We start from the raw sequence: 14,303 nt of genomic DNA, 5'->3' as shown, positions 1-14,303 counted from the left end.
GGATCGCAACCCTCGGCGCTGCTCCCGTGCCTTGCTCAGCCAGTGAGCGGGAACTGGTCTGTATGTGGGATCCGAACCCTCGGGTAGAAGCGCCGCTGCGCTTCCCAAGTGGCGCACTATCCAGTGCGCCACCGGGCCGGCCACAAAAGATTTTATGCCTGTCCCCATAGATTTTAAGTCATTTGTATCTGTCTGATAATCTTGTCCTAAATACAAATAAATGTATGTTGATTTTAACATCTCAAAATAAACATCCTTAATTCTGCTATCACATGGATTAACTACTAGTATAATCTGGGATTGTTTGAGGTACATTGATATACTGAGTGCTGAAATTATTGGAAAAATAATTCTGTTACCTTTTTTTAGTATGTTTTAATAATAAAAGTGATAATACTTTATATCCTAAAATAGCAGCCTCAATCCCAAATCTTCCTTCCACTTGAAATGCTTATCATTATCTAACTTTGTATGTCCTGGTTCCAAATTTCCAAAAGAGATAATCTGATTAATTGAGTAAAATATTCATTTTCAGTCCAGTAAACTAAGACCAGAGGGACAGGCAGGGTCGGTCATGTAGGCTTCAAAGCTGCACCTGCCAGGCCATGGGAAGGGCTATTTTTCCAGTAATGGAGGAAAGAAAGATTGTTTTTTAAAAAACAGTTGGGATTTTTACACCTAGTAAATCCCGAGTTTCTTTTCCTCTCTTAATATTCAGAGTTCATTTTAATGATAAATATTCACTCAATAATTCAGTACTATTTAAAATAATAACTAGTTGCTGGTTTAGAGTCTAAAACCAAGATGCTATAAGCTTTAGAGTTGTCTGTGCTATAGAAAAGTACTCATTTAAAATACAGTATTAGGGCAGGTAAAGCTTAAAAATAATCCATATAAAATGGATGTATAAAGGTAATTCTTGTTAACCATTTCAGTTCTTTTTGTGAGTTTCCTTAACTTGTTAAAATGAGAATTTTTACTTTGGTAAAGCGTTTGAATTTTTTAAAAAGAATTGTCTTCTCCTCACTCGTACCTATACTAAAAATTATAATGAAATGTTGTTGCTCTCACAATTCAAATAACCAGAACAAAATCATGGTTCTCATGTTTATTCCAACTAGCCATGACTCAAGAAGAGAAATGAAAGATTAATTTTTCTCTTACCTCCCTAGATGAATGCTTTAAACATATGTATACATTGCATATATGCAATAATTGTTACTTTCTACTTAGTTTATTTGATTTAGAATATATACAAGACTTGTTTGATTATTAATGTGAAAACACACTCTCAGTTGACATACAATGTAATAAATGAGAAAAATCTCAATATTAGCCTAAACATTTTAGCCTAATTTTTATTTCATTTATTGTAAACAATACTTTATTTCCAGTACTTGGTCATGTAACACTGTGACCTATGAAGAATATGGCTACTTGTTTTTTCCCATCTTTATCCATACTAGCTTCTGATGATTGGTTAAGTTTCAGAACCATTGCTGTAGATCAGTGGTTCTCAACCAAGGGCAGTTTTGCTCCCCCCAAGGAGATACTTAGCAATGTCTGTCATTTTTTGTTGTCACAACCAGAGGGGGGGTGCTAATGGCATCTAGTAGGTAGAGGCCAGGAATGCTGCTAAACATTCTACAGTGCACCGGAGAGATTTGTTCCCCACCCCCCCAACCAAAAACTTGTCCCACCCAAAACATCAATGGTGCTGAGGTTGAGAGACCCTGATATAGATGCAGTAAGATGAAATTGTATGACCCAAGCAACTTAAAGATGAGGTTAGGGTAAGTTATTCTCTGACCAGTTGACCAGTAGATGTCACTCTAATCCAAAATTTTCAGTTTATTAGAGAGGCTTTTCCAAAGTAATGTTTTGTTCTGCTTCCTCAGATCTTGCCAGTTTTACTGAGATAACTAAAGACTGTGATGAGAATAAAGAAAACAAAACTCCAGAAGGATCTCAGGGAGAGGTTGATTGGCTCCAGCAGTATGATATGGAGCGAGAAAGGGAAGAGCAAGAGCTTCAGCAGGCATTGGCTCAGAGCCTTCAAGAGCAAGTAAGGATATTTATGTCACTACTTTCTTCATATCTATCTTTCCCAAGAAATACTAATATGTGTTGAGCACTTACTGTTGGTCAGGCATTGTTCCAGGTGATTTACATAGGTGCACCAAAAAAAAAAATCTTGTTTGGGGCCCCGTTTGGGTTTGAAACTACATTGGTAGTTTTTCTTTTTTTGAAAATCCAGATGCAACAAAATATATTGTTCATTACCTTCCATTACTATAGTTCATTGCATGCTAATGGAAGATGGGAGATTAGAGATTATTCCCAGTCCAACTTTATTTTTCAAGCTGTAGAAACAGCCAGTATGTATCACCATGATTTAATCAATATTTGAAGGCATTGTATTTGTTTTCATCATTCTCTCATAATATAAATCTTTTCCTATGAGTTATTTGAATATAAAATTCTCAGAAATATTATCTAAAACCTAATTTTCAGATTTTAGTAATAACAGAACATTTGTCTGCTCTTTTGTTTATTAGTAATCTATTCTTCAATTTTTACTTCTTTATGCTGGTTGATTTTCACTGTTGTAATCACCTGAGGTATCTGACTTATGATAGTGTTTTCATCTAATCCTGTATAATCCAAGTTGTGTTAATAAAAATTTACAAAGACTCCCTGGAAAGAATGCACAGTTTTAATGCTTAAAGATAATCAGATTAAGAAATCTTATTTCAGGCCAGCCTGTGGCTCACTTGGGAGAGTGTGGTGCTGACAACACCAAGCCAAGGGTTAAGATCCCCTTACCGGTCATCTCTGAAAAAAAAAAAAGAAATCTTATTTCTCTGTACCAGTAGTTCTCAGTCGTAACTGCACATTAAAATTCCCCTCAGAAATTCTGATATGATTGATCTGGGGTATGATCTGGGCATCTGGATTTCTCTTCTTTTCTTTTAATCTGGGTTTTTAAAAGCTTCCCCCAAAGATTCTAATGGGAAGCCAAGATTGAGAACTGTCACTTTAAAGCCATTTCAGAACCAGATGTTCTATATACATTTATTTGTAAGGTATACTACTCTAGCTATCTTGTCATCAATATATATGTGTGTCAAACTATTTTACAAATAACATATACTGTAGTAGTCATTTGTTTTAGAAAACTTGGTTTTAATTTTTACTTTATTTGTGTTTTTTGGCACCTGGCCAGTATGGGGAACCAAACCTTAGTGTCACAAGGCCATATTCTAACCAACTGTGCTAACCGGCCAGCCCAGAACTTGTTTATAATATAAAAGACCAAGGTCTGATTTCTTAGCAAGAGTTTCTTATAGTGCAGAAAAAGAAAAAATTCAGCACCTATTTCTTGTCAGCTGACCCAGTTAAAACTATCCTGTTTTTCTCAGATGTAAGGTTAGGGTTGTAAGATGAAGTGTGTTTATTCTAGTGTACCTGCATCATTCTGTTAATAACTAAAAGGGAATCTTTTTACCTTTCAGTTTCAGAATAGACATTCTGAAAAAAATAACAAATAAATTAAAAATTTTAAGTGTAAAATAACTCTGGTTAAATTACAGTTTTTCTTTATTCATGCATCATTTGTGAATTACCTTTTCTCTGAAGATGAGAAGGGAAATTTTTTCTTATAGTCAACATTTCCCTATTCCTGTTTATAATTAAAGTAGTCATCTAGTTTGAGACATTTTCAGAAGATATTGAAGGTACTATTTTTTTCTAAGAGATCCTTCTATGTATCAGAAAAATAACAGCCACAGCATTCATTTAGTATTTAACCAAGCATCTGTTGTGTGCCTTGGTTTCTTTAGCAAGAAGAAAAATAGAAACCCGTGAAAAATATCTTATGGAAATATTGTTCATCTTTTTTTTTTTTTTTTCCCTTTTTGTCTTTTTTACTGACCGGTAACGGGATCGCAACCCTCGGTGTTGCGCCCGCACCACGCTCAGCCAGTGAGCAGGAACCGGTCTCCACATGGGATCCAAACCCTTGGCGGGAGCGCCGCCACGCTCCCAAGCGGCGCACTCTCCCGTGCACCACCGGGTGGCCCCAATATTGTTCATCTTGTTGTCATATACTTAGGGTGAGTGGTAAGCTAGAGCTGGCTCACTGTCAGCTCATGTGAGCAGACTGTATACCCCCTTCCCAACTCTGCATTCAGTGTCATGTGAGTAGCTCTAAGTGGGCCATAGTGGGAGTATTTATACCATGTAAATTGGGAAATGCTATAAATCAGGGGAAAGGAAAGACAACAAATTGCTAAGTTTCGGCTCTGCACCAGACATTTTTTTATAGAGAGGAAAGGGAATTATGTCGTAATGTCACATTGAGTGGTTTGTGGTTGGCAAAACCAAATGTCATTGACAAAAGGAAACAGTATTTAAGTCTTTTTAACTCCCAAGGTTGTGTGTAAAGAGGACAGTGTTGGAAAAAGTAAAGAACTTCTCTACACCCCTCAAAAGGCCATATTTCAAACATCTGTAAGGATGTAGAAAGCATTATCAGCAGACACTTCCAGAGAAACTGATTTTTATCCTCATTAAATAGGTTTAATCAATACCTCTTTAAATACCTTAGTTTTTGTTCTTGTCCCTTTAGGAGGCTTGGGAACAGAAAGAAGATGATGACCTCAAAAGAGCTACAGAGTTAAGTCTTCAAGGTGTGGAGATCATTTTAATTACATTGTTTTAAAATGGTAAAATGTATCATACATAGAAGAGCATATAAAATGTGTTTTTTAATAAAATAACAAATTTGAACATCTCCCAGGTAAAGAAATAGAACCTTAGAAGTTCCCTGTCTATCTTCCTTTCCCCTCCCTCACAGAGGAAACCACTATTCTAACATTTATATTCGTCTTTAGCTTACCTTTTTTTATGATTTCACCATCTGTATTTGTATCCTAAACAATATATTTTTTAACTTTAAAAAATTAAACAGCAAGAGCAATCTATCTATTTAATGAAAGAGTCATATTGCCACTGTTAAGACTTCTAGGAAAAAATAATATGGCTTCAGTTTCCCCATGAGTTTTTTTTTTTTTTTGTGACCGGTAAGGGGATCACAACCCTTGGCTTGGTGTCACCCAGCACCGCGCTCAGCCAGTGAGCTCAGCGGCCATCCCTATATAGGATCCGAACCCACGGTGGGAGCGCGCTGCGCTACCAGCGCCACACTCTTCCGAGTGAGCCACGGGGTCGGCCCTCCCCATGAGTTTTTAAGAGCTCACTCTGGGGAAGTCAGTGGGCAGGGTCATGAGTGAGTATTAAGCCACATAAGATTCACCAGGTCATGGCATTTGATGGAGCTAATATGTGGACCGGGTACTGGTAGAAATGCACAGAGATAAGTAATCACAAGGACTGGGCTAACTCTACTTTTTCTTTCTAAAATCACTTTGGTCTTTCTTGAGCTCTCAGAAATAGATCAGAACAGAACACTTTGGTGGTACAAAATGAGTCTTCCCAGCTGATGTAGTAAGCAGAGCATGGAGGAGAGAGCAAGAATTTCACTGGCATATAGTGGGGTTTTTTGTAGGGTGTGGTGGTGGGGGTTGGTTGGTTTTGGCAGTTGGCCAGTGCAGGGAAATGATTGCTGGCATATGATTGAGCAAAAGTTACAAAGATGAATCCAATCCAAGCTAGGCTCACCCACGCATTCTGTCATCAGGTTAAAAAGTACGTTGGTGGTAATGATGGCTGTCTCAGGTCACATTGCTACAATCTGAACTGGTTGCCTTCTATATCCATGCACAGATATCCTGAAATCTACCTAACCATTCTGGGGATTCCCTTTTACTATCTCCTTTGTTTGAATCTCCCATTTTCTATATCTCCTTTTTGGTCTACTTGTGTTTTGTTGTAGAACATCCTCCAAATGTTTCCTTGTAAAAGAGGGCACAACAAATATTTTAGAGACCTTGCAAATTTCATTCCACCTTCATTTTTGACTGATAGTTTGGCTGAATATAGAATTCCTGGTTTGCAGTCATTCTGAAAGTATTCTTCACCTCAAATTCATGCGGCTGGGCAGTGAAAGAAGTCTTGTTTGCAGGGTTGTTATATGAAAAGTCTAAACCCTTTCTTTAACCTGATGTGACCTCTTTTTTCCCCCCCCTCTGGAAGCTCATATGATCTTCTCTTTGTTTCTGTTCTCATGAAGTTTCACAATGATGTGCCTTGATGTGGGTCTGTTTCATCCGTTTTGCTGGACACTTAATAATCCTTTTAATCTATAAACTTGTATTCTTCATTTCCAAGACATCTTTGCTTATTTCCTCACTTCCACTTTCTTTCCTCTTTTTGAAACTCCTATTGTCCAGACCTACTGGTCTGGTTCTCTTAATTTTCTCATCTCTTCTTTCCAGTTTTTTTGATCTTTTTGTCATTTTTGCTCTACTCTCTGGGAAGTTTCTCCAACCTTATCTCCAACTCCAGACTTTCTGATGAGTTTTTTATTTCTACTATCGTCTTTCTAATTTTCAGGAACTCTTTTGTTCTGTGAATGTTCCTTTTTTATTTGATGTTTTTTTTGTTTGATTGGAATAATAGCATCTGAACTCTGATGATATTAAATATAGTTCATTTGTTTGTTTGGAGTTTTCTTCTACTGGAATATTGCTTCAAATTGCTCTATCCCATGTGTTTATTATGGTCTTTACATGTATTCTTATATTCCTTGTTAGAGGCTTTCCTCTATATCTAGTGATCATTGGCTGTTAGCTCATGATTAAGAATGAGGAACTAAAAAGATGATTGAAACCTCTAAGCACATGAATAGATAGGACTTGACGACTTTGAGTTTTATAAGGTGGTACTTTGGGGGGGATGGTACTAGATTAGTCAGATTCCTAAAGAAGAGTTTTCCAGTCTGTTTTACCCTTCCCACTTAATAAAGATCTAGACTTCTGTCATTGCCCAGCAGCAAAAAGTTGGGGCAGTGGATGTAGGAGTCTGTTTCTTAAACAGTTTTCACACAATCTTTATTTTATTCTCTTCTTAGCCTCCAATTTCAGAGGTACCTGGTACTTCAGTGTCATATTCCCTTTGAAAGTTCAGTGATGTAAATTGGATTGGTTCTCAATTTTTCCATTGCTGGCTTGAGAGATGGCTTTGGCTTTCTTAGGTCTGCTGAGTCAGTCACTCATGTATTTCCAGCTTCCAGAATTTTGGTGCTGTAGTCTCTTCCTGTTCTTCTCATTCTTAGGTGTTCATGTCTTTTAAACAACCCTATAATGTAATTTTAGTGGAGTTAATTATATTTTAAAGCAAATAACCACTTATGTACAAATGCCCCTGGGATTCTTTATTTAAAACCATTAGTAAAGATGGATTCTTCCAGTAGAAACACATTATTAAAGAAATAATGGATCTTGCATTTGTTTGTTTAGTGTATTTTAGGTGGAATTTAAGAGTTAAAGGTTGAATTTCCTTTTTTGTTGTTGTTGTTCCATTTAAAGAAATGATTTAATATTTAAAGAAAACAAAAGGATATTGACCTTTTATGGTCTTTTTTCTATGAGGATAATTTATATTTGCTAGTGGCACCTACGATATGCACTAAGTACTTCAAGTCTAACATATAGTTTATATGATATAAAATTTAGTGAAATTGAGTTTTCTTTACAATCATAGTTTCTTTTTCAGTTTTGTTTTATTGTGAGTGTTAGATCCCCTTATCAAATATATATATTTAAAAGAAAAATGAACATTTCTTTTACAGATACCCATGTCTGCAGTGTTATTCTCCAGAGTGGGCTAAGTGAATTGGAACCCTAATAATATTCTGTCTTATGTTTTCTTAGGGTGATAAAATGTGTATCTCAAGCTAATCCATCTTCCTAATTTTATTTCTTATGTCTATACCAAGAACTTTTATAAGATTTTATCTTTGTGTTCTTCAGAGTTTAACAGCTCTTTTCTGGATGCATTGGGTTCTGATGAGGACTCTGGAAATGAGGATGTTTTTGATATGGAGTACACAGAAGCCGAAGCTGAGGAACTGAAAAGAAACGCTGAGGTAGTATTTTATCCCAGAATAGAATTAGTCAGATTGTCAGTGTTACTCTTCCTGATCTCTGTCTTCAAAGGCCCACTTTCAGTGTCCATTGCAGGTTCATTTCTGCCCTTTCCGTAACCATGAAACAGTGTTAATTTTCTCTTGTCCGTTGCTCTTCATTTCTTACATACAAGATTCAAAACAAAAATAGAAATACATCCTGACCACCTTATGTGCATGTTAGATAAGAACTGAGTAAAGGTGTATGTACTTTAAGTTACCTTTAGTTCCACCAAATAACCACGTTATCTTTATATTAATACCAAAACCAGTTGCTTGTTGCTCAGTGAAATCTGTTGAATTAATGACGTTAACTAGAGCACCTTGGACTCTTTTTTTGCCCCTATTTTTCCTCACATAATTGCTTTTTTCCCCTCAAATTTTAATTACTCAGGATTCCACTATCCTAACACAACTCCTGTTGCCATTTTGACATATTCTTCTGTCATCCTCACCTCCACATATGCCTTTAAAAAGTCATAATATAAGTAGAGATTTTATCCTGCTTGTTAAAGACTAATTATTTTTAAGGGTTTTTCTTTTTAATGTCTGTACTATATTCCTTCAAATGAACATTCTATTTTGTTTATTTTTTAATAAAGCACGTTATCAGGCAATATTTTATTTAATTTTTAGCTAACATTGAGCATTTGTTGGCTTCTATTTTTTCACTGTAATAAATAATACATTGAGAGACTGTGTGTGATACAAATTTTTCCATATTTTGAATTTTCTTTTTTAAGATAACCCCCCAGAAGTAAATTACTACATCAAATTTTATGAACATTTTAATAGTTTCTGGTTTACATATATCTATATTGTATTCCTTTCCAAAATTTTTACCTTATAGTGCTGCATACAGTGCATTAATATCACTTTTCAAGTTCCATTTTCTTTATTTTTTTTTGCTAATAACAATTTAATAGTATTTTTAAAAATATTTAAAATGTAGAAGTTCACCCATAATCCCTACAGCAACAGCAACTCTTTTTCATTTTTTCTTTTTTTGTTCTATTATCCAATACCTAACCACTAATATAACTATTTTTATAGAGCTATAATTGTTATATGCACTCACATAGGTTTCAAAAACAAAGTTAATGGGGCTGGCCAGTTAGCTCGCTTGTTTAGAATTCAGTGCTGATAACACCAAGAAACAAGGTCAAGGGTTCAGATCCTTATATAACTGAATAATGTTGTATTGAATTGATATACCACTAACCAGTCAACCATTATTAGGTATAATATTAGTTCCAACCTTTTCATTACTATAGATAATGTTACAGTGAATAATTTGATATATATACTCTCTTCTTCTTTTGAGTTATTTCCTTAGGATAAATTCTGATTTGGGGGTGGAATTCTTGTGTCAAAGGATTTTTTTATTGAGTCTGACTACATTGCACACTGAAGCTTAGCCGTGTCAGTTTTGGTAATGTTTAAATTCAATATTTTGCTTTTATTCAAATGAATAGTTAAAAGTCATTCCCACTTCTGTTTTTCAGACAGGAAATCTTCCTCATTCCTATAGGCTCATCAGTGTTGTCAGTCACATTGGTTCCACCTCTTCTTCAGGTAAGTGGACGTCATGATTTCAGCAATTTATAAATGAAATAGCCATCATTTGCTCCTTAGTATATTGTTCTTTGCCTTGCTTTGTGAAGTATAAGTTTAGTGCATCAAGAAAAACTTTGGAATCTTTTCTTTGATCACACTGAATGTGAATTGTGTTAATAGGAATGCTGTTTTGATTTCTCTATTCATAAATGAGCTAAATTCCCCTGAGCAAAATATATTTATCAAAAAAATTGTCCTAGTGTAGTATATTCCACACTTAATTATCTGCACATGTTTTATTAATGGTTTTTAGAAACTTTGTTGGGGGAAAGGTGGGTGGGATGGCTTTTTCTGTCTTTCTCAATCTTCCTGTATCTGAGAAAAATCCAGGATGTTTTTAAAAACCGCAATTTTAAGATTTTGTTTGTTTCAGGTCATTACATTAGTGATGTGTACGACATTAAGAAGCAGGCGTGGTTTACTTATAATGACCTGGAGGTATCTAAAATCCAAGAGGCTGCAGTGCAGAGTGATCGGGATCGGAGTGGTTACATCTTCTTTTACATGCACAAGTAAGAAACTTTGCCAGATCCAAAAGAAGGGGCTAAAAAATCTCCCAAACTCAGGGCCCACCCGGTGGCGCACTGGAGAGTGCGCTGCGTGGGAGCACGGCGACCCTCCCATGGAGGGTTCGGATCCCATGTGGAGACCGGTTCCCGCTCGCTGGCTGAGCGTGGTGTGGGCGCAGCACCAAGGGTTGCGATCCCGTTGCCGGTCCCTGGTACGGGCGCGACACTGAGGGTTGCGATCCCGTTACCAGTCAGTAAAAAAAAAGAGAAAAAAAAGAAAAAAAAAAAAAAAAACTCCCAAACTCTTTTGTCTTCCTTTGAGGATAAAATGTTCCCATCAGTTGATTTGTCGACAATTTGGGGGTTTTGTTATCTTTGCTTAGGGCTTATCTCTTGATATTTCCTTATAAGTCCAGAGTATTTTCTCTCCTAACTCAACATTACTCATCACACAGTAGCATCTAGGTATGGAATTTAGGACAATTTATTTTATGATAGAAGCTGTCCTATTATAAACCTTTTTGGTCTTCCAGTTTCATCATCTAGTAGATCGGATTTATATGAATGGGAACTACATAGCATTTTTATTAAAGCTAAACTATTGCTAGTTCCCCCCATTCTCAAGAATCAAGATGGTAATTGGACAAGTAAGCTGCTTATTTAATAAAATTGAGGTACCAAATTGGATTGTGCAGACTTTGTCAGTATCTATTTTCTGTTGCTTTTTCATGTGTATCCTTTGGTTCTGCTCACTGGATTTCCTGTTTTATTTTTTGTTTGTTTTATTTTAAGGGAGATCTTTGATGAGCTGCTGGAAACAGAAAAGAACTCTCAAGCATTTAGCATGGAATTGGGGAAGACTACCTGTCAGGCCTCGTAAGGAAAAAACTCCCGGGTTGGCAGTGTGCACTGCATATTCTTTTACTGTCGCCCACCTCACCTTTCCTCTCCCTGAGGAGAATTTGGAATTCTATTTGATGCGGGAGCAACAAACAGCTCAGGGCCAAACCAAAAGATGAAAATTGCAGTTATGCTAACTTTTGTGGAAACCCTGGTCTCACATCTGTAGCTGATTATCCTCTTTTTCTCCTACAAGAGTGGCACTTCCTTTTGTCTTAGGAATACATGTTGTAAATATATATATATATATATATGTACATACACACTTATATATATGGAATGAATGGAGCCTTAAAGAGTTAGGATGAGCCACCAGAGTATACCTGCTCAAAATTAAATAGCACAGCAGTTTGGCGAAGAAATGAAGGTGTCAGAGTTCACCTGAGAAATGTGTAAAGATATACATATCAGTCAGCTTTTTTGCTTTTATCTTCCTTGAATAGTTTCACTCAAGTCTGTAACCTTTCATGTGTGTTTGTTAGTAAAATTCACTGGAAAGCCAGCTCTCCATGTTACACTAATGACAGTCTGTTCTCTTTTTAGGAGAGGGGTATTTTTCTGTCACTGGATTTGAAGAGCACTTTTTTTTGTTGTTGTTGTTTTTAATTTCATGAATTTGTAATGCCTTTGCTGTTGGTGCTTTGGAATGTGTTATGGTTCCACATTTGTTATCATCATACACAAACATTTTCTCTAAAGAGATACCTTCACATTTTTTGTTCTTCAGATGTCATCATATTATAGTGATGAAGATGGAATCTTTTGTTTTGTTCTGTATCATCTTTCCATGGAGCAGGCATTGGCCTAACCAGTTATAACCAAAACTTCAAAAGGTGGAAAGATAATATTGCTCCAATTGGGACTCCCCAGTAGGAATACTTAGGGTTAAGGAAGAAAGCTAGCATTTCTGTCTGTCAGACATAGAGAGGTCAAGAGGAGTGTTCTTGTGTTAAAGCTCAAACTCTGGACCGCTAAATTTAAAAATCCTACTGCAAGTGTGAAATTAAGTACTTGAGCTACTGATAAAGCTTGAACATTTAATGATTTGCTGTCTGGCTTTGCCTTTAAAACAGGGCGGAAATTAAAATGTGATTGATTTAGGTAGTCCCAAGAACTAACAAATAATGAAGGTGCATAATATATTTATCTTACTTTTTAGGTGCTCTGAGGTGAGACTAAGTGGAGATGCAATATCCAAGTGCTACCTTAGTCATTTAGCTGACATAACCAGCTTGGTTAAGCAGCTTATGAAACCATATAAAGAATGAGTTTGAGGGTAGAATTCTGTTCACAAAATTTTTGTGAGCCCAGATACCTGAGAATCACACAGTTAAATATAGCAAAATGAACCTTTCATTATTTTCTTTCATGTTTTTTCTTTTATTATAAAGGAGTGGATTACTCTTCAGTTCTGAGATAGTGACAAAACCACATCAGGTTTTCAGGGGGAGAAAACATTTTAAAATCCATCATCACAGAAGATGCCACATCTCCTCTGGAAAATTACCTTAAGAGAACTCCAGCCCACTCTTGGAACTTGGATGTGTCTGACATAGTAAACTATCCTCAAATTTTGAATCTTTGAATTGTAAATGGCCTCAGCACTTTTGTTTGACTTGTGAAAAATGCTTTTTCTCCTACCATCTACCTACACACATTATTGTAGTGGATATTCCAAAAGGGTACAGTGGTAGGACATGCAGGAGTAGTTTAGAGCAGAATAAAATACTTGTTATAAAAACTAGCTTTAAAATTTTTGTTTTGTTTTACTTGGTGGTAACTGACTTTCTCATAAATGAGTGAAGTGGTGATCAAATTCTTTAGCTAGTCACTACTTTTCCCTGTGTCTGCACTGGCGAGCTTTGAGAGGCACTGTTAAAAGTGATTGGGAATGATTTGAAGTGAGGGCTGCGTTGAGACATAGAGAAAAATAGAAATAATGCCATAAGCCTAGATTGTTGCATCATGAAAGAGCCTCGTTTGAATTGCTTGTATGGCTTGTATGTGTGTATGTTTTAGACGTACACTTGGCTCAGAAACTGATTTGATTTGATTTTCATGTCTTGAGCAGGACTTGTTAGTTGAAAATAGGTTACTGGAGTGTATGAGTTATCTCACTGCTCATATACTTGCAAGTTTGGGACTTGAATTTTATTTATCTGTCCATTGTTGTGGCCTTGTCAGCCTTCGCATTCTCCCTTCACTCATTTAACTTATTCCTTTGACTACAGAGATTTCAGCTGGACTGTGATGATGGGTTTGTTGGGGGCTTTTTGAGTTGGCTGTATATATTTAAAAATCATAAATAGATTATATATATATATATACATATATATATATATATTTTTTTTTTTTTTTTTTTGCACAGAATCGGGAGATGAGGCAGTTAGCATGTTGGGTCCAGTAAGGGACAAGTTAGGAGCAGAGTGCTTTAGTTCCAGGCAGTCTGCACAATAACTAATTAACCTTCCTATTGAAAATACCAAATGTGTGGTTACATTACTTTAAATGACATTGAATTGGAACTTAATAGCAGTTAGTTCTGGACACAACCTTTTGATCCTAGTTTGAATTTTTTGGAAGGGAAAAATAAACTATAATTCAAACGTGTTGATTTTTGTCCCCTAATATTATGGAGAGTTGAAAAGTTGCATATGGCTAGATGCTATTATCCCTAATTTAGTAGCCATGACTATAATTTAGGCCTATGAGAAGATAAGACTCTATTTTGTAGGAATATATTTATATGTGTGTGCAGACTCATAAGTTTTGTCTTAACAGGATAGAATAAGCAAATCCATGAACTAGTCTTCTATTTATATTTTGATTCCAAAAGCTATTTGTTTACCAGCTATGATCTGTTAATTCTGAGCCTAACTTAAATGGCTCTATAACAAATCTAACAAATGTAAATGTGTTTACATTTTAAGAAGTATGTGGTGATACTTACAGATCAGTTCATTAACTCCAGAAGGCAAATATTAGAATACACATTTGTCTATTTTTCTCCTTGATCAAGTATAAAATTCTTCTGAAAGAGAAGCTTTAAAACATCAGCAGAATAATCCATGAATTTACATAGTCTTCCGTACTACAGTTACTATTATATACTGTATACAGGTACAGCTATAGATATAGTTGTATAATGAAAATTATCTGGAAACATCTAAATTAAAGAGAAAAAAAGT

The 14,303-nt window shown here is 35.8% G+C and overlaps 1 protein-coding gene across 1 annotated transcript in view; it reads left to right on the top strand.

The window, feature by feature from the left end:
• USP37 (ubiquitin specific peptidase 37) overlaps positions 1 to 12,156 on the top strand; it is a 106,879-nt gene extending 94,723 nt beyond the window's left edge. Inside the window, exons 18-23 of the mRNA XM_008570745.1 lie at positions 1,899 to 2,065; positions 4,631 to 4,691; positions 7,935 to 8,050; positions 9,595 to 9,664; positions 10,080 to 10,218; positions 11,008 to 12,156. Coding sequence (XP_008568967.1) covers positions 1,899 to 2,065; positions 4,631 to 4,691; positions 7,935 to 8,050; positions 9,595 to 9,664; positions 10,080 to 10,218; positions 11,008 to 11,095 — 641 coding nt within the window. The 3' untranslated portion in view covers positions 11,096 to 12,156. The remainder of the gene's footprint in view (positions 1 to 1,898; positions 2,066 to 4,630; positions 4,692 to 7,934; positions 8,051 to 9,594; positions 9,665 to 10,079; positions 10,219 to 11,007) is intronic.
• The last annotated feature ends 2,147 nt before the right edge of the window (positions 12,157 to 14,303 follow it).

Source organism: Galeopterus variegatus, unplaced genomic scaffold (assembly GCF_000696425.1).
Source record: "Galeopterus variegatus unplaced genomic scaffold, G_variegatus-3.0.2 Scaffold626, whole genome shotgun sequence".
Taxonomy (NCBI): Eukaryota; Metazoa; Chordata; class Mammalia; order Dermoptera; family Cynocephalidae; genus Galeopterus; species Galeopterus variegatus.
This window is presented reverse-complemented; position numbering and strand designations above follow the sequence as displayed.